General features: G+C 51.9%; 1 protein-coding gene and 1 pseudogene across 1 annotated transcript; one reads left to right on the top strand and one right to left on the bottom strand.

Annotated features, from left to right (window-relative positions):
- Nucleotides 1-2,326: 2,326 nt before the first annotated feature.
- Nucleotides 2,327-7,585, top strand: LOC114684730 (annotated as a pseudogene).
- Nucleotides 7,586-15,537: 7,952 nt separating this feature from the next.
- Nucleotides 15,538-27,455, bottom strand: LOC114684748 (DNA topoisomerase I, mitochondrial; the record flags this gene model as incomplete). The annotated part of the gene is given in 11 exon segments (XM_037201669.1): nucleotides 15,538-15,720; nucleotides 16,161-16,176; nucleotides 16,179-16,306; nucleotides 23,068-23,162; nucleotides 23,665-23,774; nucleotides 23,777-23,791; nucleotides 24,574-24,688; nucleotides 25,049-25,117; nucleotides 26,333-26,518; nucleotides 26,855-26,998; nucleotides 27,291-27,455. Coding segments are annotated over 11 exon segments (1,146 nt in total), but the record flags the coding sequence as incomplete, so codon positions are not given.
- Between the last annotated feature and the right edge of the window lie 270 nt (nucleotides 27,456-27,725).

Here is a 27,725-nt window from a genome sequence, read left to right as displayed (position 1 = left end):
GATCCTGGATACAGCATATCTGACCTTTCCTATATGTCCAAACAGAAGGCGCCTTAACCAGACTTACCTCCAGAGGTGACAGACAGGTGACATTCTAATTTGTTTCCTTTTGGGTGGAGTGTCAACCCCTCTGAAGCATTATACAGCAATTGATCAAAGGGAGTCCTGGGGACGTGGAACATCTCAGGTTGCGCACCCCTAAGAGGCCTTGACCTCTGCACTCTTCCCTGGTCCAAGGGCATCTGAGACCCCACAATGTTCGGTCTGGCCTCTGGGGATCTCAGTGGGACCTCCAGAAATGTTGTGGAGCATCCACCAGAAAAGACTGCTTGAATGGCTTTAAGCCAACAGAAAGTCTTTGTTAGCTGGCCTGACAGCTACACTGGGTTTCGGGATCCAGTGTCCCACAAGCCTTTCTCTGGGTGAGCTTTTAAGCACAAAAGCCATCTTCTGGGTTGACACATTTCAGTTAACAAGAAACGGTTAGCCAGAAACAGAACTCTAGAAGCCAAAAAGCAAGGTTGGTACATTTAGAGACTTTCCCAGAACTGTGGACTTTGATGGATGAGGTCTTGCTTTTGTTTTTGGCAGGTGGGTGGTGCCTCTGCGCTTAATTTTGTGGCCTGAAATGGTACTTCCATCATAGAGTCAGTTGTCCTAGGTCTGGGAGCCTGCTACACGCCAACCAGCCGTGTGTATGGGAAGGGCTCCCAGAACCTCTTATGATTCTGGGTTGACTAGCTCTCCTGCCTGGGGAAGCTTAGGAAGTTCATGTGATGACTGGGTGAGAGGAAACCCACTCTGCACTCCCAAAACACCCTAGAGGCCCAGCTGGAATCAAATTAAGCTGGGTAGTGTTAAGCTGAGTGGCCAAACCGAATGTGTCCCGATTTTCTAACCTAAACAACCCAGCTGAGGCCTTTTCTACTACTTTGCATTTAAGAGTGCACATCCAAGCACCGAGCCTGGAGGTTCTGCATCAACATCTGAGTGCAAAGGCCAGGGTCTGTCTAGGCTGAACCTCTTCTCAGTACAGCACAGACTTGATCAGGGTAGGCTACTAGATTAGTATCTCTCCCTGGGTGGGAGTGGGAATGAGGGCCCTTGAACTTTAACCGCAGGGATCACAAGGGCCTGGTGTTGATGGCTAAGAAACCCCATTTTGTGCTAGGCATCCAATTTGGTACCTAGTAGCTGTTTGTCATTGACTCACATTCTGAAAGATAAGGTCTCCCCAACCCTGACTCCAAGGTCACCACCACCACACCACCTCTCATCTGTTTGCTATATGATATGACTAACCGCTGGTTTGCTTCTGTAACAGGCTTATGCAGACATTCAAGGGCTATTTTGAGGTCACCTTGACCATCTAATCTTGACAGAACAAAACAGCTCCTGTGGTTTTCTCCTTTAAAAGCCCTTCTTCCTGCACCCGTTTCTGGGCAGCACATCTCTGATTTGGGTTGGACACCGTGGCCCTGCTAGCAGCCTTAAAATTTTTTGCTGGGAGCCGGCGGTGGTGGCGCACGCCTTTAATCCCAGCACTCGGGAGGCAGAGGCAGGCGGATCTCTGTGAGTTGGAGCCCAACCTGGTCTACAGAGCAAGATCCAGGACAGGCACCAAAACTACACGGAGAAACCTTGTCTCGAAAAAAAAAAAAAAAATTTTTTTTTTCCTTGGAGCCAGGGTGGTGGCACAGGCCTTGAATCCCAGCACTGGGGAGGCAGAGGCAGGCGGATCTCTATGATTTCAAGGCCAGCCTGGTCTACAAAGCGAGTCCGGAACAGCTAGGCTTTGTTATGTAGTTAATTTTTTTTTTCTTAATATAATTTGAAATTAAGTCTGAAGGTCTTTTCCCGTGTCTCGAACTCCACCTGGCAGTGGCTCAGTAACAGCGGACAGCAGCCTCCTCCATCTTTATGCTGGTGCTGGTTACGAAATCGCAGCGAGAATTGTTACAACCACATGGGGATGCACCCCGGCAGAGTCTGCAAGCCTGAGTAAGGTCAGCTGCAGTCCGTTAGCAACGTGTGTGTGGTCCTGGTTGGGGCCAATTCCAATAACGCTATTCCAATGACATCCTCCGCAGCCCAACACCCGGACTCTGGCGCCTCCGTCTCTGCCGGCTTTTCGGCTGGTTTGAAAACAGATGCTCCAGACGGATCTTTGTTTGGGCCGTTAGGGCAGGGGACCCTCCGTGGGGAAGCCACACTAGATAAAGGAAGGCTTTGAGCGCCCAGAGGCCACTGAGGCGTGGTCCTCCAGGGTCCAGAGCGGCTCAGAATCGGGGGGCGGGGCCTCCCGGAGGCGGAGCACTTCCGGCCGATGCGCGGGCGGTCTTCTGCCGCTCGCAAGGTGAGTGATCGCCCCTCCCAGTGGGTTCAATGCGGACCCTCCGGTTCATTCGTGCGGATGTCCGTTTGCTTCCCCTGCCCAGACTTCGGTCAGCCCCGGCCCCGGGCCTTTGAGTGGTTTCAACCTAGGGGACCCGGCACTGTGGCGCCACAGCATCCGCCCTGCGCCTGCACCCAGCGCCTCCGTCTTCTCCCGGCGGGTGCTGCTCCACCTCGTCCCATGTATGTTTCCTGTCATCCTTTCGGTCCGTGTCACTGAGGGAGAAAACCAGCTTCTCTCTTTGGCTCCATGCATTTATGGCAAACCAAGGTTAAGGGGAGATGTCCTCCCCTTTTTAAATTTCTCGGGTCGTGTAGCTCAGGCTGGCCTCAAACTTACTATGTAACCAAGGATGCCCTCGAACTTTTGTTTCTGCTGCCTTCGCCTCCAAATGCTGGATTAGAGGCATGCTCCGCACACCCAGTTTTTGTGGTGCTGGGAATCGATCGTGATAAGGCCCAAGGCGTCAGGCATGCTAAGCAAGCATTTGACTAACTGAGCCTCATCCCCAGCTTAGAAACACGCCTTGCACGCACGCACGCACACACGCACACGCACACCTGTGGATGGTGCTGTGAGAAATCTGGGCTTGGGAGTGGCAGCCTCAGAGTCGTTGGGATCTGAAGTAAAGGTTTCCCTCTGGAAATGTACCCCTTCTTATTTTCATGAAGTCGCCCCGTTAAAAATTAGATTTAGAGTTCTCATGCCTCCCACTCCCCAGAGCCAAAGTCCCAGCTGTGGTGCAGGAGTATTCTCTGGAAGAGTAAGCATGCTTTTCTCTGCAAGCTGTGTTGGGAAGAACTTTTAGGTACTTTCCGGAGAAGAGCTTTGGGACCGCTGTGCCTTGCTGGTGGTGCTGCCAGAACTGATGAGGGTTTCACACCGAATAGGCAAGCATGCAGACCCCTGTACCTTGGGCCCTGCAACTCCCCAGGAGTCCTGCCTTTTCTTGGCAACCTTCTCTTGCTAAGTAGAAAAGCTAAGCGTCACCTAGGGCTGCTCAGAAGCTGACATGATGCTCTTCTTCTTTATTTATTTATTTATTTATTTATTTTTTGATTTTTCGAGACAGGGTTTCTCTGTGTAGTTTTGCGCCTTTCCTGGGACTCACTTGGTAGTCCAGGCTGGCCTTGAACTCACAAAGATCCTCCTGCCTCTGCCTCCCGAGTGCTGGGATTAAAGGTGTGCACCACCACTGCTCGGCTATGATGCTCTTCTCAACAGCATTCTCCTTGGTTTTCATTTTCCTTAGGTCCCAGGTGCATACTCCTTGAGCAAGTCTCAGGAAGATGGCAACCTCAGAGGCTGTTGAGGAGGCCACTCCTGTCTGTCACCCAGCAGTCTCTCGTCACCAGGGACACCTGGAGACCAGCCCCATGTGGCACAGCTGCCCCTCCGTGGGCATCCTCACGGTATTTGCCCTCTGCCCGCCTTTACCCCCACGAGAATGGTCTGACCTGTGTCTTGGCCAGCTGAGGAAGGAAAGGGGCACTGGGTAGCTCTTTCAGTACCGGGCCTCTGGGGAAAGCCCTGAGGAGCGATGGAAGGCGGCAATAGTTGAGTCCATGCTCTAACTTCCTGGGGAACAGCCCCTGCGTATGTTTCTTCCTCAGTCTAGAAGGAAAAATGGCCTCAGAATGGGCCCTATGCTAGGAAGAGAGGATCCCTCCACCCCGACCCCCGACACCATGTCCCAGGCCAGGAAGAGAGACAGCTTTCTTTCTTGGCTAATTTGGGTAGGCTTGCCTCATGACTTACAGGGACAGAGCTGCCAGCCTGTCCACTCCAGCGGGGTGGCCTCATCGGTCAACTGGTAAAGCTGAAGTGTAAGGGGTCCTGACCCTGTCACACCATTGGACACGCCTCAGGTCTCAGCAGTCATGTAGTCCAGAGGCTTCGTCCCTGAGGACCATAGGAAGCATCACTCCTCTCAGGAGGTGGTGCCAGTGAGGACAAGATCCACATGGGGACCAGAAGCTCCCTGCAGGTCTGGAATTCCGGAGGCTGATACAGTGAAGCTGAGTTTTATGGAGGGCAGCTGTGCTCTGTGCTAGGCTCTCTTAGGTGATGCAAAGTCCAGCCACAGCTTATAGGTGGACACTCACAGATAGGACAGAGAGATCTCAGTCCCTAGAGAACCACAGGGGTCAACGCCGAGACCAGATAGGAGACCCAAGCCCTGTCCTGTTTGCTGCTTAGCACCAGGACCCTTCCGCCTGTCCCCCAGAACAGTTCTTGGACAGGGCCTTACAGCACCCTGCTGTGCCTGGTGGGCCTGTGAACGACAGGACCACAGAGGGACAAAGGTGGGTTCTGGGCTACAGGTGTGGTTGTTGGTGGGAGAGATTTTTACCAAGTCATAGTGGAGCCCTTGGAATGGCCCCGAGGGTCTGAGGTCGATGAGGACTGGCCATCGCCCTTGCACAGATATACAGGGGATAGGTGTGTCTCTGTGCTGTTTCCTACGACCAGCAAGGCCAGGGCTGCCTCCCAGAGCCCGAGCTCGGTTCTGCTGCTTGCTTCGACGTGCTTGAAGGGTCACGGATTCCGTTTTTGTTTATCTTCTTTTGTTTTTTTATTGGGAGAGAGGTCTCACAATGTTGCCCCAGGCTGGCCTTACACTTGAAAATCCCCCCCGGCCTCCGCCTCCTGAGTCTCTGGAATTACCATGTTGTCACACCACATGCCAGGGCTTCTTCCAGATTCCTAAGACCCCCACCCACCCATCCCCCACCCCACCCACCCCCCACCCCCCACCACCCCCCGGTGTTCCAAAACCTGCTGTAGTTCTCCTGCCAGGACCCCTGGAACCTTGGGCTCCCACATAGGCCGGCAGGATCTGTAGGCCCAGCATCCTGCAGTGCCACACCTTTTGCGCACAGTCATTTCAGGGTCTTCGGGAGTTTTGTGTGAGGTGAGCACAGGGCAGCGTAAGCCAAGAGTGCACAGGGGACCCCAGGGTCTAGAGGCAAGACTCCAAGCCACAGCCCCGCCCACCCGCTAACCACCTCGGAGCAGGAGGCCTGGCTAGGCTGTAGGGATAAAACAGTCCTTATGGGACCTCTCTGACCTTGCAGACACAGATGAGGAGCCATGACTGGCTTCTGATGCCGAGAACCGAGGAGGAGATGGGATCTTGGGCAGCTGCAGGGCTGAGCGCAGTGGGCACTGATGGGTGGAAGGAAGCCAGACCAGAGCAGCCAGGACTTTGGCCAGCATGGGATGAGCACAGGAGCTGTCCGGGCAGCTTGTGCCTGCTACAGCACTGAGGGAGAAGGAGTTCCCAAAGCCAGGCCTCAGGAGGCTCCCTGCATGGGGAGGCAGGGCACTGACCCCACATCAGGCTAATCTTCCCTTTGGGGCATAAGGAGATGCTGGGTAGGTGAAGGGTGTTCTGTGTGTCAGGGTCTTGGCCCAGAGCCTTGGAGTCTGCTCTAATTTCAGGAAAGAGGGAAGGGTCAGGGATGCTTCTCTCTGGAGGGTAGGGCATGAGCCTCAGTCCCCTGCCTCCAGGCTCCCCCTGTTCCAGTCCTGAGGGGCCTTCCAGGCAGCAGACCCGGACCTCCAAGACACAGAGAAGTGGAGGTCAGCGGATACACCTCGCGTGGTGAGTTAGCAGCCCCTGTCCCACTCTAGAAGCCTTGGGGACCCCAACTGGATGCAGCACTCAGCACTTCCCTGGATCTACTGGCAATCAGGGCCCATCCTACCTGGGATCCTGATTGAGCCTAGCTACCAGTTTTGTCTACCCGAAGCGGCTGGGTGGGCGTGGTTTGATGGTGTCTGTGATGCTGAGGCCATTAGCCAGCCCCATGGAACTGTGGGTCAGTTCCATAGAGAACCGTGAACCCTAGAACCATCCAGACCCATCCCTTCGGCCGAGCAGGCTCAGAAACTCTGTCACCTGACTTTTGGGGGGTTGGTTAGGCAAGTGTCTTCCCAGCCATCTCCATCCACCTCTCTAAGCTAAGCTCCAGTCCTTGCTAGCCCTTATTAGCAACCTGAACTTCCTTCTCCCAGCTAAGAGAGGCATCACAGGTCTAGTTAACCACCAGTGAGGCTCCTGCACAGGCTCAGGGCCTCCAACTGACGGGGGGGGGGGGGGGGGGGGGGGCAGCTGCTCCGACACCACCTTTATAAGTCTCCCCAATCCCGCCTCTCCCTCCTCCTCTGAATAGTCCCCGTTCAGGCGTCCCTGGCCTCAGCTCCCGAGACCACCATAGCCACAGTCGGGGTGAGGCTGGGAGCCATCTGCCATTTCTCCTTTCAGACTCTGAGTGGGAGCCTAAGAAGACTCCAGCCTCTCTCGATTCCCACAGCCCTGGAGATGGGCTGGCCGCAGATGGAAGGGCACTGAGGGGCCTCCTGAAGAGTCTTCCCAGCGTGTCGAAGTGTGGGGACAGCCCTGGCCAGGAATGCCCCCTGGAGCAGCCAGCAGCAGCCCTGCCTCCAGGGACCCCGCCCTGCCCTCAGAAAAGGGATGCTTGGCGCGTGGTGCTCTTCCCACCGGGAGCCCAAGGGGCTGAGGACAGCACCAAGAAGGCTGCCGAGCTGGACAGGAGTTTGGGTCGCCTCCCCGGGCCACCAAGCCTCACCGCTGCGAGGCCTGTGGGAAGAGCTTCCAGTACAAGTCTCTGCTGCTGAAGCACCAGCGCATCCACACCGGGGAGAAGCCTTACGCCTGCCAGGCGTGCGCCAAGCGCTTCGGGAGCTGGTGGGGCTTCATGCAGCACCAGCGCATCCACACGGGCGAGAAGCCCTTCGAGTGCGGCCAGTGCGGCCAGGCCTTCAGCCACAGCTCCCACTTCACGCAGCACCTGCGCACCCACAACGGCGAGAAGCCCTACAAGTGCGACGAGTGCGGCCACGCCTTCAGCCAGAGCTCCAACCTGGTGCGCCACCAGCGGCTGCACACCGGCGAGAGGCCCTACGTCTGCAGCCAGTGCGGCAAGGCCTTCATCTGGAGCTCCGTGCTCATCGAACACCAGCGCATCCACACGGGCGAGAAGCCCTACGAGTGCGGAGACTGCGGCAAGGCCTTCCGGGCCCGGTCACACTTCTGCCGGCACCTGCGGACTCACACCGGCGAGAAGCCTTCGCCTGCGGCGCCTGCGGCAAGGCTTTGGCCAGAGCTCCCAGCTCATCCAGCACCAGCGGACGCACTCCGCGAGTAGCTGCACACCCCAGTAAAGTCTGTCTGTGGGCAAGCCTGCGCCTCTTGGGTGAGGTGGCGGGACGAGTCCTGTGTCCAAGTAGGATGGCTAAAGAAACTCTTGTTTTCAGCTAGGCATCCGTCTTGATACCCACTAGCCATTTGTCTCTGACTCCAGTCCCGGGAAGATAAGTTTCCAATAACCCTGACTCAGTGACTCACCCAGAAATGTACAGCCATGACCATCTACTTGTTATGATATGATTTTGTTGGCTTCTGTAACCTGCTTATGCAGACATTCAAGGACTATTTTGAGTTCTCCTTGGCTGCCCAATCTTGGCAGAGCAGAACAGCTCCTGGCTTGCTTGTGCAGATACTTAAGGTCTTCTTGTGGGTTTTGCTTTTAAGAATCTTTCCCGCTCCCCCTTCACACAGCAGTCTCTAGTTTGGCTCAGATTTTTGTCCTGCTAGCAGTTTCAATAAATTCAACTAAGTATAATCCGGATTGAGTCTGTGGTCTTTTCCTGGGGGTCTTGAACTCCATAACATTTGGGGGCTCGTCCAGGGTCCTGGAAGACCCCAGACTCAGGCCAGGGGTTTCAGGATAGGCTCTAAGCAGGGTGAGGCCTGGAAAGCCTGAGACCATGGCTGCCACAAATTAGAGAGTCACTAGTTAGGAACAGGCCCTAGATCGGGGCAAGCACATTGTGGACTTGGAGGCCTAGGCTAAACCCAGACTGTGACTACTGTAAATTTGTAAACAAAACAAGTAAAAATTGCTGGCCAATGCACTTTTGAAACCCAGACCAATTAGTTCTGTTCTGGAAGTCCTGACATCTGGGGAGATAGAGATCAGACATGATCATAGACCCAGTCTCCAGGTACAGAGTAGAGGCATCCTCCTGTCTCCGGATTTAGTATTTAAGTGAAGATGGCCACCAGATGTCTGTCTGTCCGATCTCCACTGACTGCTTGGACGTTCTGTTTTCTGGTGAGTTTCGCTGCAGACATGGGGAACCAAACCTCGTGGCTGCTCGCCCTCCCACAGGTTCTCACTTCTGGAGCTTCGTTTTCCCAGCTCCCCTCAGGGGCTTGCTGTCTCTTGCTCAGCTTCCTCTGCCTCTAACCATGGCTAACCACGCCTTTCCTCACCTCGCCCCAGGAGCTACCTGCTGTCTGTCCCTCTCGCTGGCTGGCTCACTGGAGCCCGCTCTTTAAATTGCACAGGTACAATCCATGCCCTCCTGTTGGCCATCCTTTCTCCCAGCTCTGCTCTGAAGGGTCTCTTTCCAGTAGCCCACACCCAGAATCTCTGAGCCGACTTTGATCTCTGCGCGCTTTGGTCACTGGATTCGATTTTGCAGGAATTCAGGTGTCTTTGGGGTATGGATAATATTGTTTTATGCTCTTCTACTTTATTAAAAAGCTGGCTCTGGAGTTGGGTTATGGCCCTCCTCTCCTGACCCAAGCATGCCTGTTTAAAAGTTTCCTCTAAAATCTGTCTTGGGTCAGACAGGTCTCCTGCCTCTGACAGCCCAGGAGACACTCAGTGCCTCAAACAGCTAAAGTGACGATTCCAATAGGAATTGCTGCTGTTTATCTCACACTCCTTTCCTTGGTTTTACTTAACTCTCTCCAAATTTTGCTAAAATATAAATTAACTCAAGATTTGTAAGACTATTATATCAACTTTCTGTGCCCTAAGGTTTGTAAGTGTATTGGGTATGGTTAAACATCTGTAAAGAAAACAAAAGCAACCTGATGTCAACATTTCCTGAGTTCCCATAGATGTCTTGTTTTTATAGTTTTCTGTCTAATGGCCTCTAGGTTACAGGTACTTAAGTTATTCTGCAACCTGACGACTTGATGAAAAGATACTTCTGAAGCTTTTCAGGTTGTCTGCCTCCATCTGCAGACACATACAAACTGGTTATAAAGGAAAATCAAGCCCTCTGTCTAAAATCCCTCACTAGTAACTCCAGAAATGAGTTAGGCTTGTTGAAAGTTAGTATTAAAGGTGTGATGGCACATGCTTTTAATCCCAGCACTCAGGAGACAGAGACAGGAAGATCTCTGTGAGTTCAAGGCCAACCTGGTCTACAGAGCAAGTTCTAGGACAGCCAGGGGCCACACAAAGGCACTCTGTCTCAAATAAAAAAAATTACTATTCCTTCAAAAAGGCTGAGATAGACCAGGTCACTGGCCTTCCCCTGAGCATCCAGGCCCTCCTCCCTCCTAATGTATGCACTTAGGCCCAAACTGCATGAAGCCTCAAGGTTTTCTGGGAAAGCTAGGGTACACAGGCTACAAACTAACAAGGATGGGGCCACCCCTGCAGCAGTGGAAGGCTGTTAAATACACTGGGCAGAGGCTGCAGGTATTGGCTGACACCCCTTAGGAAAAAGTCCTCACGACAAATGGTGTATTTATTTGCTAATTATTTAAATTTTTAATCAAAAAAGACATAATAAAAATGTCTAAATTTAAATGGCTAAATATAATTACAGATATCTAGTTCTGACTTCTGCTTTTTTTGGTTCTTGTTACCAAAAAATTTGTTCCCCCATTCCAGGTCATGGATATTCAGGCTCTTAATAAATTTAACTTTTTTCTCAGGATCTATAAAGACCTTCTGGGGGTGGGATGTAAAATTCCAAGCAAAAAAAATTACTTAATGATTAAGATTTTCAAATTCCTAAGGTTATACAGGTCTACTCAGGTTAACAGAAACTTAGATATAGGTCTAGCCTCCTTGTCTTTGCTAACTTTAAGCTTTAGCTACTTGGATAAAACTAAATCATACAAAAAACCTGTGATATAAAAAGTAAGGCTCTCAATCTCTGTGGACTGTATTTATGGTTTAAAGTTTTATTTTGATTCTAAAGGATTTTCAATTAATTCAATTCAAAAATTTAAGACTAAAACTTAATAAGAATAAAACTATTAAATCCTAATCTTGTAAAAGCTGCCAGCTTGTAAACTGCTGAAGATAATTAAGACATTCAAGTTAATGGTCAGTTGCCTTATAAGTGATCAAATTCTTTAATGTGCTTGAACTATGCTTGTAGTCATGCTAAATGCAAATGTAATTCATTTACAGAGACACTTTTTTAACCTTCTGTATGTTTTCAAGGTTAAGCCTAAAGTAACTAAAAAATAAGTTTGTATAAATCAGGTATACTGAATAGACTAGAAGATGGGCTCAAACTCCTCAGAGAGCTGCTAAATAGAGCATTTAAAATGTTCAACAAGAAAAAACTGGGTTGGGGATTTAGCTCAGTGGTAGAGCGTTTGCCTAGCAAGCACAAGGAGCTGGGTTCGGTCCTCAGCTCCAGAAAAGAAAGAAAAAAAAAAAAAGAAAAGAAAAAACTTTCCATAATAGACAAAAATGCCAGCTCCTAGAGACAGCCCTAAGGTCTTCTCCAAGGAATACAATGGGGCACTGAGGACTCCATCTGGATTATGGTGACACTAACCACTGAACAAATAATTGTTCCATGCTGTGCCCACCCCCAGGACCCTTTCTGAACTGTGGACAAACTGGAGAATTGACTGCCGCTCTTTGCCTGGCCAAGGTAGGCCAACATCTCAAGTTCCTCATCCACAGGAATGTCTCTCAGAACTTCTGAGCCTGGCACCTTAAGGCTGATGCTACCCTGTACAGACCTTTCCTTTTGGGTCTACCAACCAGCTCCGAAATCATGACAGAGACTTATTAGTTTTGAATGCTTGGCCTAGTTTAGGCACGTTTCTGGCTAGTTCTTTTAACTTACATCAACCTGTTTCTCTTGATCTACCTTTTGCCTTCGGGCTTTTTACTTTTTCTTACTTTCTTGTCGTCTCTATGTCTGGCTGACTAGCCCCGAGCATCTCCTCTCTTCCTCTTCTGCAGATCTTCTCACTTGAGCCTAGCTTTCTCCTTCTATTTATTCTCTCTGCCCACCAACCCCACCTATCCTCTCTCTGCCTAGCTATTGGTCGTTTAGCTTTACATTAGACCAATCAGGTGCCTTAGGCAGGCAAGGTGAAACAAATGCAATACATCTTTACATAATTAAACACACATCCTTACCTCATTAAACAAATGCAGCATAAACAAATGTAAAACCCCTTTAACACAACATTCTGCAGCATAAACAAATGTAACGTATCTTTGCCTAGTTAAAATATTCCACAACACTACCCAGTTGTGGCAGCCAAAGTTAGTGCTGTCCTGGGTGATGACCAAAGACTGAAACCACCTGACCTCTGCTCCTAATGAAACCATCAAGATCATCATGGAGGAGCTTCAGGTAACCATCCAGGTAGTGGGTAAGTCTGTCGTTTTTAATTGATAGAGAGGCCATCTGCATGATACTTTTGCTCAGATTTAGCCTTATCAGATCTCTGATGCTGCTGAGGGCTCACTGAGCTTTGTCAGTTGACAAGAGCAAGCACCCAGCCCCCTCCCTCCCACACAGCTGCAACTGCCTAGTCAGTCCATTTACTATGTAAAAATCAGGCCCTTGCTTTTTCTAGAGCACTAAATCGCCTAAAAAAGGCAAACTTTACACTAAAAGAGATAAACTCAAAACAGATTTCAATGTAACTTTTACTATTTGTTTATTTATTTATATTTTTTTTAAAGACAGGGTTCTTTCTCTGTGTAGCCCTGGCTGTCCTGGTTCCAGATCTGCAACACCCCTCCCAAAACTTCAAAGTTCTTACAGTCAAGCAGCCATGTATCATTTCCACAGAGGTGTGCCTTTTCCCTTCATTTAGCCCAGAGTGTCCTGAGCCCTGGCTCACTTTGTAGACCAGGCTAGCCTCAAACTCAGAGCTCTGCCTGCCTCTGCAGGTGTATGCCACTACCACCCAGCAAAACTTTGTTTCTTCAGTAATTAGCTACCTATGTTTCGTGGCAAATAACTGGATTGAAAAAGCATTTGGAGTCTATAAAAGTTACGAGAGCCTAGAGAAACGATTTAGGGTAAGTAAATGCAAGTTGTAAAGGTCTAAAAAGTAATTTAAAGTACGTAAAAAATTTTAAAGTTTCAGATTTCTTGCTTGCTGTGCTATTGTTATACGAAGAGTTCAGAAGTTCGGAGTTTTTAACATTAATCAATGGAGTTGATAAGCTATTAATCAATGGAGGTGATAAGCTATTAATCAATGGAGTTGATAAGCTATTAATCAATGGAGGTGATAAGCTATTAATCAATGGAGGTGATAAGCTATTAATCAATGGAGTTGATAAGCTATTAATCAATGGAGTTGATAAGCTATTAATCAATGGAGTTGATAAGCTATTAATCAATGGAGTTGATAAGCTATTAATCAATGGAGTTGATAAGCTATTAATGGAGTTGATAAGCTATTAATAAAGAGTTGATAAACTATTAATCAATGAGTTGATAAGCTATTAATCAATGGAGTTGATAAGCTATTAATCTAGCTCTGGAGAAGCACTGACCACTATTGTCATAGTCATACGCTCAATTCCTTATGTTGTTTTCTCAATATAGACTTAGCATTCCTCACTGTGCTGAAAACATTGCTGACCAGTCTATACACACCCAGCCCTGTGGACGGAGGAAAGTGTTCATGCTGTTACCCCGGAACCAGCCTTCTGGGTCCCCAGGTGCTACGGCTCCAAGGCGTGAGTCTACTCCAGCTGTTCACAGACACTGTTACCTGCTTTTTCTGCAACCGGTATTTCAATACGGATTACAACCAGTGGCGATGCTAATATATCTAAAACTTTCATCTCTTTTTATAAACGTAAACAATTCATGGGAGCTTCAGAGTCTCAACTCAGATCCACCTGTCAAATAGACTCCAGATAAGTATTCCTGTCCGTCACCAGCCTAAGCTTCATTCCTAAAGTCTGTATCTGTCCCAGCAGATTTCCAATCAACTACACACTGCAATCCGCTCCAAAACTACCGAGAGCCCCATACCTACTGAAACCTGATGTAAACCAGATGTTTCTAACAAAATTTCCTACCAGCTTGAGCCCGCTTTGGGCCAGTATTCCAGACTGCTCCAAAACTACCTGCACTTTGATATCTCCACATGGTCCAGCAGAACCTGGACAACAAACCAGACGTACCCTGCCCCCTCCAGCCTTTGACCAGCTTTCTAGCCTTCTTCCCAATTTTAGCTGAAAAGCAGTTACAGAGAGAGTATATCATCCCTCAACAGAAGGCTGGAATGTTAGGTCCAAAAGAAGTCAGTTCCCCTCTACCGAAAGGAGTCACTTGCCTTCTCTGGCAAAAGGGACAAATAGTTAACTGTCTATGATGCCTATTAGCATGCCAAAGCTCATGCCAGCCTCCAGGATCCTCCAGTATTACAAATACCTGTTAAAGTCAGAGTTACAAAAAGGGTACTCAGTCAGGTGGTGGTGGTGCACACCTTTAATCCCAGCACTTGGGAAGCAGAGGCAGGCAGATCTCTGTGAGTTCAAGGCCAGCCTGGTCTACAGAGCAAGAGCCAGGACAGGCACCAAAACTACACAGAGAAACCCTGTCTCGAAAAACCAAAACAAAAAATCCTTCCCTCACCCGCTTCAATTCACGACAATCTCTAGTTTGGCTCAGAGATCACTGTCCTGCTAGCAGTTTCAATAAATTTAACGAACTGTAATCCAGATTGAGTCTGTGGTCTTTTCCTGGAGGTCTCGAGCTCTATAACACAAGGTCCTGGCCTGAGAGTCCTTGGGGCTGGAGCCTAAAACTAAGGAGTGGCCAGGTCTGCCCACAGCCAGAATACTATGGAATGGAGACCCGGGGAGTGGCGGGTGTCTGGAGCAGATGAGGGTCAGCTTGCCCAGAGGTGCCCGTTCTCCAAGCTAGGCTTGAAGGCCAGGTAGACTGCCCTCCATCTTGGTATAGGAGCCTGCCACTGTGTTCCCTCACAAAACTGGTTCTGGTACTTTCTAACATAGCATGTTCTCCCCTGCTCGGCCCTCATGTGTTTGCCTTTTCATCCCCTTGACCCCCAAAGAAGAGGCTGCATAGAATCTGGTTCTATTTACAACACTCCAACCAAACCGTGCATAATTTCCACACAGGTGTGCCTTTTTCCTTCATCTAGTGGACTAGACCAGCCCTGGCTACCGCTGCCCAGCGATAAAGCCTTCTGGCTAAGCCGAGGGGCCCTGGGTAGCGCCTACATGCCATGGTGGGCTCACCAGCATAATCGCCCCTGGATAGCAGACCACGGACTGCAGGGAAGACTGCAGCCACTGAGGGACAGAGGGTGGAACTGAGCAAGGGGGTGCTGGGCAGGGCCGCGGGGCTTCTGGCTGCAATGGGCAGCCCTGGATTTGGGGGTGGGGAGGGGTGGGGGCAGGGCACAGAGCAGCTGTGGAAGAGCTGGACCCCGCTCCCTGAGTCCTGTGATTGTGGCTGCTACTGGCACATACCAGCCATTGTGAGGGCGTCCTAGGTCTGGAGGGTCACCGGCAACCACCACACCATTCTGGAGTCCCCTGGGCTTGCCAGGGACTTGTATGGGAAGCTGGGACTTCTCTTTAATTCATGGAGTAGGGGACAGAACTCCAGGGAGGACACTGGAGCAAAGGAGCAGACAGCTGCTGGGATGCCCAGGCAATAAGTGGCCCCAGAAGGCCCAGAAACCCAAGGAGCAGGACAAGAATGGAAGAGTACAAGGTTGGGAAACTGAGGCAGAAAGACATGAACTGAGAGCTATAAATGGGCAAGGGTACAGCTCAGTGTGTGCATGGCCACACGTTTGAGTCCTGGATGCCATCTCGAGCTTGGCTGAGGTAGGAACTGGGATAAAGGTACAACTGTAACCTTGTGGAGAGCTAAGGTGTGTGGTAACCGGTCCCAGGGGCCCCGGACCCTCTGTCTCTTCTGCTCCCTCCTCAAGCAGAAGCTTCAGCCTGGGGGGCTGCAAGCCGCTGGTGGGGGAGTCAGGACATGCGGAGGGGGCTTCCGAGGACAGTGTTGTTGGGGCCTTTGTTCTAGGTCACAACAACAGGCTCCGTCCCCCAAACATTTATTACAGAAAACTACAGTATTGCTTCACGGTGAGAAAGACAGTTCCATGGCAATGGGCTGCTTAGAATTCAAAGTCTTCGCCTGCCTGGTTGAAGGACCAGGCGAACCTCTCTCTCTGGGTCTTGCTGTAAATCTTCTCTATAGGCACTCCAAACCTCTTGCACCTGTAGGCAACAACATCAGCTGAGTCCTGCCCTGGAGGCCAAGGTGTGGAACGAGGGCGGTGGCCTCAGTACATCAGGGTGACCAAGACACCTTGTGCCATCCAGATCTGCTGTCCTGGGCACTACAACCAAAATTACATTTCCTCCCTAGGTATCAAGACATACCTGGTGTGGCCCAGGAAGCCACTGGGCAAGGCCCACCCCTGCCCGCCTCCATTCCCAGTGGGAAGGACAAGCACCCACATGATTTAGTGTCCCCCCAGGGCACTGCCAGCTCCAGCCACCCCAAAGCTCAGAAGGACGAGGCCTAAAGACAAGAGGACTCGGTATCAGGGACATCCAGTCAGGTGGTCCCTGTCACAGGGCACCTATGGGAATGTACTGGGGCCTCCTAGAACCCCCAGGTCACACACAGGCACAGTGGCCTCAGGCCTACCCACCAGGCAATGCTGATCCTGGGTCCAGATAGTTGAGCTTGGCGGTGCCCAGGGCCACCTGCTTGTTCTCCTCCTTGTCGGTGGCCTGCGTGCGCAGTCGTACCAGCTGCTCCTCCAGCCTCAGCAACCGCCGCTGTTTCTGCAGCCAGCTGTTGGAAAAGGAGGTGTAGCATGCCTGCTGCTGAGAGCAGATCCCATGTCACGGCCTCCTCTGCCCCCGGCCTTGACGTCCCTCTTGCAAATGGCCTTGTTAGCCTTCTCCAGGCACAAAGTGAGAAGTCCAGAGGGGGGGGGTCAAAGGTCAAAACAAGCCCAGCCGCTGGCTCCACTGATGGAGGGAGCCGTGGGATGTCAACAAGCAGGCAGGCCAGGCCAGGCAACATGAACAAATACCTTTGTGACTAGAGGTGCTCAGCCCTTATTCCTGTCTTTTGAAGAAAATAAATGGGGCTGGAGAGGTGGCTCAGCAGTTAAGAGCACTGGCTGCTCTTCCACAGAACCTGGGTTCAATTCCCAGCACTCACACAGTGATTCAAAAACTATCTGTAACTCCAGTCCCAGGGGATCCGATGCCCTCTTTGACCTCCATGGGCACCAGGCACACACATGGTGCACAGACACACGTGCAAGTAAAACACTCAGACATAAAATAATAAATAAATCTTTAAAAAACAAAGAGATTTATTAAAGAAAATGAATTTTAGCTAAGCGGTGGTGGGCACGCCTTTAATCCCAGCACTCAGGAGGCAGAGGCAGGCAGATCTCTGTGAGTTCGAGGCCAACCTGGTCTACAGAGCAAGTTCTAGGACAGCCAGGGGCCACACAAAGACACCCTGTCTCAAATTTTAAAAAAAGTTACTATTCCTTCAAAAAGGAGGAGATAGACCAGGTCACTGGGCCTTCCCCTGAGCGTCCAGGCCCTCCTCCCTCCTAATGTATGCACTTAGGCCCAAACTGCATGAAGCCTCAAGGTTTTCTGGGAAAGCTAGGGTACACAGGCTACAGACTAACAAGGATGGGGCCACCCCTGCAGCAGGGGAAGGCTGTTAAATACACTGGGCAGAGGCCGCAGGTATTGGCTGACACCCCCTTAGGAAAAAGTCCTCACGACAAATGGTGTATTTATTTGTTTATTACAGCCAAGGCTACACAGAGAGACCCTGTCTCAAAAAAAAAAAAAAAAAACTAAATAAATAAAATAAAATTTAGAAAAGAGGCGTTCCTTTTACCCTTCTCCTTACCTGCCCAAGGCAACCTGCTGACAATCACGACACTGTGATACTCTGATCCCAACCCTAGGACTCAGTGCTCCACAAACAAATGCGGGAGAATGGGCACACGTGGAAAGGCGCTACAAAAGGCACTTACAACACTCTGCACTCACAGCAGCAGGGGCCTTGCCATAGCAGCCCGCTCAGTGACGGCCACGCTCCAGCGACGCCAAGGCCACCGTCAAGTGCACACGCAGAAAGGCCAGGAGGCCAAGTGTGTCCTGGGGGCCGCCGGGCGCAGGAAAGGAGGCACGCAGCCTCATGCCCTGCAGAGCGCTTCTGGTGGCACGCGGGACATTTCACAGCAGCTTGTTCTGTGACAGCCGCACGCCTCACTGAACGCCCTCTAGTCTAACTGACATCTGCAGCGAGCGTGCCGCTGTAAAAAGCCGCCGCTCTGCACCTCGGGAAGCACCACCGTCCTGTGATCAGGAATGCTCAAGGGCATTACAGAAGCAGAAAGGACTGTAGGGATGCCATGGATAGCTGGACACAAAACTCTTACCGCTGACTAGAAGCCCCGGAACAACAGAACCCACGGACGCAAGAAGAAATTAGAAACCTGGACAGATATATCTCAAGCAGAGACCAGGGCGGCCACTAAAAAGTGTCTCCCAAAGCAAAGCCCCCTCAAGGGCATAGCCAGAGCATTCCACCAAACCACCACCGGGTCTTAAGAAGAGGGAAGTGTGCCCTAGCCCATGTTCTCAAACCAGAATTACGCTTGCTGATCAAACCAGACAAAGGCATCCCTCTGGATACAGAACAAAAGCTCCAACGAAAACAGAAGGCAGATCCCTCAGGAGAGAAAGGCACAGCGCCTAGCCGTGGGAACTCAGGGAGGGCTTTACGTCTGAAGACAAATCAGTGTTGTGCCCCACATGAGCCTAAAAGGACAAAGCCCACAATCATCTCAGCAGAAGACCATCTGACAAAGCCCAGCGCCCAGCGCGATCACACGTGTGTACACACAACCCTGTGAATTCCGAGAGAAGCGTCTCTGAAAACCCACATCATGCTGGTTAGTGAAAACTTTGCCTCTCAAGCCAGACACAAGACAAAGGGGACCCCCACTGACTGCTAACCGTGTTCTGGAGGGTCCGGCCAAGTCAGGCAAAGGAAACGTAAGGCCTCCATGCTATGGATGGTGGCTATCCACCTGTGGCTACACACTCAATCGTAAGCAACCGTTTACCAGCGCAAGGAATGAAGCAAGCAGACCACCAGCAGCTGCATTTCTGGAAGTTAGGGTGGGCCAAGAGTCACCACAACGGGGCTTGGCTAGCCACCCACAGGACAGCCCACTGTGAGGCGAGGCCCTGAGGGGTGGCCGGAATTAGCATCTCAGGAGGACTCCTGCTATTCCCGCTAGTCACTAGGTTCACTAGGCTCAACACATTTCACAGACAGATAACGTGGTTCAGGCTGGGCCTGGCTTTCCTACTTAAGGTCTGGGTCTTTGCTTGTGGCAGAGGACTGGGGCAAGTCTCAGATGTTTCCCTGATGGACGGACGGACGGACGGACGGATGGAGTCTCACACATACAGCCCCTCACGTGTCATCCCATTTGTGGTGCCAGTAACAAAAGGAGCAAATGATGGAGGAGCCTGGGGCCTCTACCATTTTCTTCCCTTGAAAAGAACTTTCCTTTTGCCAATCCTGTCGCCTTTGCTGCCTGCTCAGCTCCCGGCACACGCAGCTCCCTTGGGCATCAACCCAGATGTGGCCTGAGGACATGACAGCAGTGAGCATCAGAGGGGGCGTGCACTAGACCCTAGATCCTCTGAAACACAGTGAAGGGCCGTGGCAAGAGAAAAGACGGAGAACAGTGGACAACATTCCTGTGCCCCGGAGCCTGGGCTCCGTGCATTAAACCACCGTGAGCGGACTGAAAGATTAAGATCGCTGGCCGCTCTTCCAGAGACTCAGATTTGATTCCCAGAACTCACAAGGCAGCTAGCTCTCCACCATCTGTAACTCCAGTCCCAGGGGATTTGACGCCCCCTTCGGTCCCCTTGGGCATTCCGTGCATAGACATACATGAAGGCAAAAAACATCCATGCACATAAAAATAAATAGATAATTAGTTTTAAAAAAACAATGGTAGGGTAAGATGTCAGGATCGCCTGTGGAGGACTGGGTGGGGTGGTGAACATCTTTAATCCCAGCACTCAGGAGGCAGACGGATCTCTGTGAGTCCAAGGCCGGCGCTGGTCTACAGAGCAAGTTCCAGGCAGCCAGAGCTATGATGAGACCTTGTCTCAACCTCCCACCCAAAACAAACAAACAAACAAACAAATACAAGGAGGGGTAAATGGCTTCTGCATCCAGGTGCACGGAGACGCTTACACTGCTTAACATTCATAATCTTCACAATCTCATGAACACAGAGGGCTCAGCCACCATGAAAGGAGCTTTGGGAGGAGACGGGGGGGGGTGGGGGGAGCACCCTGAGTTCTGAAGCAGTAGAGTTGGGTTGCTTGTGAGCTCTGGGCTAGTGCCCCCTGGCCCCAGAGGCTGGGGATTCTGGACTGCTATGCCTTTTCTAGAGCAGGTCCATCCTAACTCTCCATGTTGAGGAGCAAAGACTCAGGACTGGACTCAGCTCTAGGCCACCTCTCTGAGTCGTGAATTCACAGGTCTTCCTGCTGGGCATTGCCACCATGGCAGCCCTACCAACTTTAGAGCACTCCTCTGGAGTCCTAAGCTGCCTGCTGGCTGGGAGCTAGCACTGGCCTTCTTGAGAAATCGGGAGTGCAGCCTGTGATCATCGTGGCACGTGGCTCCTGTAACTGCCACTACAGCACAAGCACACCAGATGGACACAGCCCTCAAGGACTCTATGCTGACAGTCAGCCCACTGCATGAGCAGTTGCAGCCTTTCACAAAGGGCCTGGGTACATCCTGCCTTCCCTGGGGAGGCAATGTGTCTGCCAGACACAGTTTGCTCCAAATGGACTGGTCGCGTAGGTAGAAGTGATCTGGAGCAAGGCTGGGCAGGCACATGAGCCCCTTACACCTGGGAGATTTGGAAGTACACTTGGCCTCACTCAAGACACATTTCTGCCTTCTAGTCACATCTGTGAAAATGCTCTGGATGGGAAAGTAAGGGTTTGCAGGGCCACACTTACTGAATTCATATTCAGTGAATGTGGACCGTGTATCAAGGTGTGGAGGGGCAGTACTGAGAACAGCTGTGGAATGCAGGTGTGCAGGGGGCAGTACTGAGAACAGCTGTGAAATACAGGTGTGGAGGGGGCTGCAGTGAGAACAGCTGTGGAATGCAGGTGTGGAGGGGCTGCAGTGAGAACAGCTGTGGAATGCAGGTGTGGAGGGCAGCACTGAGAACAGCTGTGAAATACAGGTGTGGAGGGGGCAGTACTGAGAAACAGCTGTGGAATGCAGGTGTGCAGGGGTTGCAGTGAGAACAGCTGTGGAATGCAGGTGTGGAGGGGCTGCAGTGAGAACAGCTGTGGAATGCAGAGGTGTGCAGGGGGCAGTACTGAGAACAGCTGTGGAATGCAGGTGTGCAGGGTTGCAGTGAGGTTCTGAAACCACAAAGTGCCACCACAGCCACAGAGAGAGGTTTGCACAGAGGCCTAGACTCGGCCCAGATATTCTGCCTGCCCACTGCGGGCCAGATCTCAGCCACGAGCACAGTGTGTATGTGTTGAGCCTCTGATCTATTATCACTGGACTCGAGGTGGTCTGGGGGGAACTCCTAACAAAACTAGCCATGAAGCCAGGCGTTGGTGGCGCACGCCTTAATCCCAGCACTCGGAGCAGAGGCAGGCGGATCTCTGTGAGTTCAAGGCCAGCCTGGGCTACCAAGTGAGCTCCAGGAAAGGCGCAAAGCTACGCAGAGAAAACCCTGTCTCGAAAAAACCAAAAAAAAAAAAAAAAAAAAAAAAAAAAACTAGCCATGAACAATCCAAATATGAGCTGAAAATCCATTGCAGCTGCATAAAAACACAATATTAGCTTTTCCTTGACAAACTACAAATGTTTGCTGAGAGAGATTAAGGAAGACTTAGTTTAGATTACACACACACACACACATAATACATACATACACACATATACACACACACACACACACACACACACACACACACACACACACACACACGGACTCCCATGTAATCCAGGCTGGCCTTGAACTTGTTATGTAGCTGAGAATGATACTGACTTCTGATGTTCCTGATCCTCTACCTCCCAAGTGCTGGGATTACAGGTGTTTACAGGTGTGTTCAGACTGGGTACTGCATGGTGTGGTACTCCAAATCCATCGGCAAACCTAACACCACCCCTACATTCATGGGGAAATTTCAAGTGTCCCATGTAGCCAAAAACAATCTTAAAAGAAAAACAAAGTTAGGGTTAGGCCGTGGTGCATGCTGACGACCCCCAGCCCTCGGGAGCCTAAGGCAGGACCGTTATTTGAGACCAGCCTGGGGTGCACATAAGACTGTGTCTCAAACAAACAAACAAACAAACAGACCAGTTGGAGTCTCATTCTTCCTGATCCACACTCAGCCAGCAGGATAGACTGGGCTGATCCAGGACACAGATGAACAGAACAATACCAAAGTCCAGAAATGAACCCACATCAACCAGTATCCAACACAGGTGCCGGTGCTTCCGGTCAAGGGCAGAGATGTTGTCTTAGCACACAATGTCTAGAAGTCTGATATTCACAGGAGTGAGGCTGGACCCTCAGACCCCAGACAAAAGCGAATTCAGGATGAACCAGGGACTGTGATAGCTAGAGCAACAGACCTCTCAGAGAAAACCTGGGAATCCACCAGACAAAGCCTTAGGCACAACACTGACGGAAATGATACAAGAAAAACAAGACCAGTGGCTCTCCAAGCGAGCCACACCAAGACTCCTACAAGCAAGGTAGCCACACCTACCACCCCAGAGAAGCCTGTTTGGGGCCGCTGGACGCAGGGAAGGGCTGCTGATGGACACAGGTTCTGTTTCTGAAACTGGCCACACATCTCTCAAAACTGCGTGCTTTGTTTGCTTTTTGTTTGGTTTTGGTCCTTTTTAAGACAGGGTCTTTCTATGTAGCCTTGGCTGGCCTGGAACCTACTATGTAGACCAGACTGGACTTGAACTCATAGAGATCTGCCTGTCTCTGCCTCCGCCAATGCTTAAAGGGCACTACCATGCCCAGCGGAACTGGGCACTTGAAAGGGTGAAATATGTGCCGTGAAAATTAGCTCAGCCAAGCTGGGCGGTGGTGCGCACGCCTTTAATCCCAGCACCTGGGAGGCAGAGGCAGGCGGATCTCTGTGAGTTTGAGGCCAGCCTGGTCTACAGAGTGAATTCCAGGACAGGCTCCAAATCTACACAGAGAAAGTCTCAAAAAAGCAAAAAGGAAAAACTAGATCAACCAACTGCTCAAAATAAAAACCAGAAAGAGCCATCGCAGGCCTGCAGCCCACATCAAAGGCCAGGGCTGTTCCTTATACAGCTCTGTAATTATATTACTTCTGTCTGTAAGTAATAAAGCTTTCAAAAATCACAAAACTAGATAGAGAAAATCTTAAGTCCAAGGCTGATTGCATGCAGACTGCTCGGGGCTGGGCCCCAGGCTCCCGGCTCTCAAGGCGGCAGCCCCTAACACATACCTTTTGGACTTACTCTCCCCTCGAATTCTCAGGTCAGCCTTCGCCTTCTCCAGCTCCACCTGGGCCTCAGCCACCTGGGCCTTCTTTGTCTCAATCTGTGAAGAAAATCAACCCCGACATGGCTGCTTCTGTCCCCGCCCAGACTTGTCCTCAGGATTCTGTCCACAGCTGCTGGCCCTACATTCTTTGGGGAGTTACAGCAGATAGAACCCAGAGCCTCATGGAGCCACCTGGGGCTGACCCTAGCCTGTTCTGAGGCCACAAGTGAGGTCAAGAGACCTCTAGGCCCAAGAGCGCCACCTGCACCAGCCACAAATTGATCCAACATGCCGCCGCTGCCGCTGCCCTGACCTCTTTCCTAAACTAGAACACAGGCTGTGTGTCCTAGTAGGGAGATGAGAGGCAGCCTAGCTGGCTCTGAACCCAGATGCTGGTTCTTCCCATGGCTGACCAGGTCATGGTCCCGCGATCCTGGTCCTAGCCTCCCGGAGCAGCTGTACCCACTACACTTTCCTGCCTTCATGGTTGTCCGGCCCCAGTAAAGAGCAAAGTGAAGCAGTCAGTGCGGGAATAGCCTCACTACAGACGCCTTCCCACCTTTTGCTGGAGCGTCCGCATCGACTTCTCAAAGGTCTTGGGGATTGCTCTCCGATGGTTACAGAGGATGGCCACAGCCCGGTTCGCCCGTTTGTAAGCTGAGACTTTGGAGTTAGGCTGTCTTCAGCTGAGCAAAGACAACGAGAACCGTTACCCGGCTGCAGCTGCTCTGAGCCTCCTTCCTCTCTCCTAGTCGTTGGTGGTGCTGGCGCTGGATGCCAGGGCCTTGGCATGCCAGGCAAGCGTTCTACCCTAAGCTACGTCCTTGGCCCTCAGAGGGCTCTTTCTGGATATGTTGTCAATGTGGGTCCCTTCTATGACACAAAGTCCCAAGGAGGAAATGACCTAAGGTGTCCCACGAGCCACAGCCAAGTAGGTTTAGCCATAGCAATGGGGCACCAAGAGTCCTTTGGACCATGTCCTACTGGGCAGAGGCAGGAGCCCAAAGCCATCCCAGGCTCCTCCATCTCCTTCTGGAACAGGGTAACCCAGAAGCCGTGAGGCCCGAGGAAAGAAAGTATTGTCTGAGCATGTGCAGTCCGGGATCCTCACCACAGGACCCACAACACTGAGCCCCTACGCACACACGGTATACCTCAGCTTTGCCGAGCAATAGTCTCACCTGCAAGATCTGTCTAAGGAAGAGAGGCAAGACCCTACCTAGAGGAGGAGGGTTAGGACAGACAGCAGACCGGGTAGCAGCTAGAAGCGATGGAGCAGAAAGCGTGACATCTCCTTGCTGGGGGCCAGCGAGGCCATCCCTGCTCTGGGACTGACCTGGAGCATTCTCCCACCAACCGACAGCCGTGCCCGGCCCGACATCAGCTCGTGCCTAGGGCAGGCCAAGGCGCAGCTCCCACGGGGGGCAGTCTGGGTAGCCCTCAGGGTCAGGTGTACGAACCTACTCACCCCTGGTCAGCACCCGCAGCTGCTCCTGCAGAGTGATGGAGGCATTGTAGGTCCGGAAGACCTTGGCGGTCAGCCCCTCCATCAGGTCCTGTAAGTGCTTGTTCAGGCCGGCAGTCTGGGTGCAGAGAGGAGAAGAAAGGAGTCACGGATGGTTTCCGTGGAGACGTGAGTGTCATGGCTATTCTCAGCCACTGGGAGAGGGCGTCAGCTGCTGGTCGGAACAGAGAACACACTGGGGCAAAGACAAGCTAGACATGAACCCTCACTCTTTTTTTTTTTTCCCCGAGACAGGGTTTCTTTGTGTAGTTTTGGTGCCTGTCTTGGATCTCGCTCTGTAGACCAGGCTGGCCTCGAACTCACAGAGATCCACCTGGCTCTGCCTCCGAGTGCTAGGACTAAAGGCGTGCACCACCACCGCCCAGCTCGAATCCCCACTCCCTTCCTGGACCCCTTGGCGCCCATCACACAGGCTTACAGTCAGTGCATCAAAGAGGTCGTCCTTAGGGTCTTTGTCCTCCATGAAGTGCTGAAGGTTCTGGAACACCTGAAACAGAGAAGAGCTTAACTTACTGGCACACTGAGACTCCTGGAGCACAAGCCAGCTGAACAGGAAGGAGGTCTCACGTCACACACACCCCGCAGAGTACAGAGGGGTGCATACACCAAGTCCGGCAAGAGGTGGTATCAGCACAGTGCCAGGCCTACCCTCTGGAACCTCTGTCTGTGCCTCCCAACCCAAACCTGCCCGTGGTTAGTGTTCACTCACTGCTAACTCACCCATGCCCATGTGGTTAAAGCTGGAGTGGGTCTTTTGTGCCTCTACAGACCCACTCAGTGACTTCAGCAGGCAGCTCACTCCTAGCTCCTCTTCCGCCAGCAAGACTGACTTCCACCCAGGTGACCCAGGGCCCTGTGCTGGTGGCCAAATCAGCCACACCTAGCATCACAGAGCCTCAGGAGAACAATCTCCCTCCTCTGCTCACTTTCAGAAAATGGCATGATGGCTGGCTGGTGGTGGTACACGCCTTTAATCCCAGCACTTGGGAGGCAGAGGCAGGCGATCTCTGTGAGTTCGAGGCTAGTGTGGTCTACAAAGCAAGTTCCAGGACAGCCAGGACTGTTAACACAGAGAAACCCTGCCTCAAAAAACCAAAAAAAAAAGAAGATGGCATGATGATCTCCGGGTCAGGCCAACTTCCAAAGGAGAGTGCCAGGCTGTGCTGGCCTCTCCTTAGTTTTAGCTTGCCCATCCTACCAGAGGTGCCAAGGTGGCACCAAATCATCCTTGGAACCTTATAATGTGACCTTCTGTAGAAACAGGGTGGCCACAGGTGTGGCTGTCAGGATGGGGTTACATAGACTCTGAGGACCAAGGATAACCAGCAGCTGCATCCAGTCTCATGGGCAGAAGCCAGGGAGCAGGAAAGAGGTCCCACAGGGTGAGGCAAAGCCAAGGCACTCATGGCACCAATGGTAGCAGGAGAGGCGGGAAACAGATTCTGCCCATGCTCCTAAGGAACCAGTACTCAAACCCTGGCGGCAGGCCTCCCAGACCAAAATGCTTGTAATAGGTGTGTGCACGTGTGTGCGCGCGTGTGTGTGCATGTGTGTGTGCGTGTGTGTAAGCCCCGGCTGTGATGCCTCATCACACAGCCACAGGAGACACTGGGAAGGTGCTGCAGGCCACTGAACATCCCCCGTGGCTCTGACACGCTCTGACAGAGATCCCATTGTGAGCAGGGTCAAGGAAGGCACTCACAAGCTTCTCCACCGGCACACGGTTATTATAGCGGATGGAATCCTTCCCCAAGAAGTCCAACTCCACAACATGTTCTCGGCCATCTGCCTTTTCGTGCAGCCGGACATGCTCCACGCGGAGCGAGCAGCAGCCCACGGTGTCGGCCGTCTCGCCCTCTTCCTTCTCATTTCCTGTCCGCAGTGCCAGCTAGATCGGGGTCGACACGGGTCAAGGCTGAGGTCTGCGGCAAAGGAGCACACTCACGGCACTCATGCATACACAGTGGTACATACACAGGCATGAAGTCAAACTCTCTCTCTCTCTCTCTCTCACATACACACACACGCACGCACGCACGCACGCACGCACGCACGCACGCACGTGCACGCTCACAAACACACACACACACACACACACACACACACACACACACACACTCTCGCGCGCGCACGCACACACACCTATGATGGAGGCTCCAGCTCCGGGGAGAAGCCACCACTGTCCTTGCTGCCCAGCTCTCAAGGTCCCCTCACCATGCTATACCTTATCGATAAAATAAAGCGCCACAGCTAGCTGTCTTTTCTTCCTTTCCGGGGACTTCCAGTCGGCCTGGTACTGAGCACGGATCTCGTCGACGACCCCCTTCAAGCGCCGGGCCACCTCATACTTCTGCCAATCCATCTCCCCCTAAGCGAAGACAACAAATGTCACTCCACGTTCCCAGGGAAGCGGGAGAGCTGGTGACCAGACACCTTCCCGGCTCAAGCAGGTTTGATTGGGTGAGGGGTGCGGCAGCAGAGCCCGGCCTCAAAAAACTATGAGCCCCACTGCGGCCACTGGGCCCAGCTGCTCTCAACACTGGCTGCCTGACTAAGGGCTGAAGAGTCTCTCGAACCTGCCACCCTGGGACAGCACAGAGGGGAAGGCCTGACACTCGTGCTCTGGGGCCCAGGGCTCCCCTGGAAGGTCACGCTCTCACCTTCAGCTTGGAGCTGGGGTTCAGTATGATGTACTTGAAGGAGTTCTGGACGTTCTCCGTCCACGCAGCCAGCCACGTGACTGTGTTATCTGAGCGCACCTCTTTCCACTGGTGACCGGCCGGGGGCTCAGGGATCTTGGAATCCCTGCAGTGAAAAAACGGGGGGGGGGGAGGAGGTCATAGTCTCAAGTCCTTGGTCCTCAAATACAAGCAACTCAAGGTCCCCAACTTCCCTGTGTGTGTCCTGCGGCCACGCTCCTATGCAGGTATGGCTTCGGAGCTGGCTCCAAGCTCCCCAGACCAAAACAGCTGTCAACTTACACACACACACACACACACACACCCAAGATCATACCAGAACAGAAAGCTCTCTGCAGAGAACGCTGAAGCCCCAACTCACATACCAGGTGGATGCCGTACACCAGCTGTCACCCA

This window comes from Peromyscus leucopus, unplaced genomic scaffold (genome assembly GCF_004664715.2).
Source record: "Peromyscus leucopus breed LL Stock unplaced genomic scaffold, UCI_PerLeu_2.1 scaffold_1053, whole genome shotgun sequence".
NCBI classification, from domain to species: domain Eukaryota; kingdom Metazoa; phylum Chordata; class Mammalia; order Rodentia; family Cricetidae; genus Peromyscus; species Peromyscus leucopus.
This window is presented reverse-complemented; position numbering and strand designations above follow the sequence as displayed.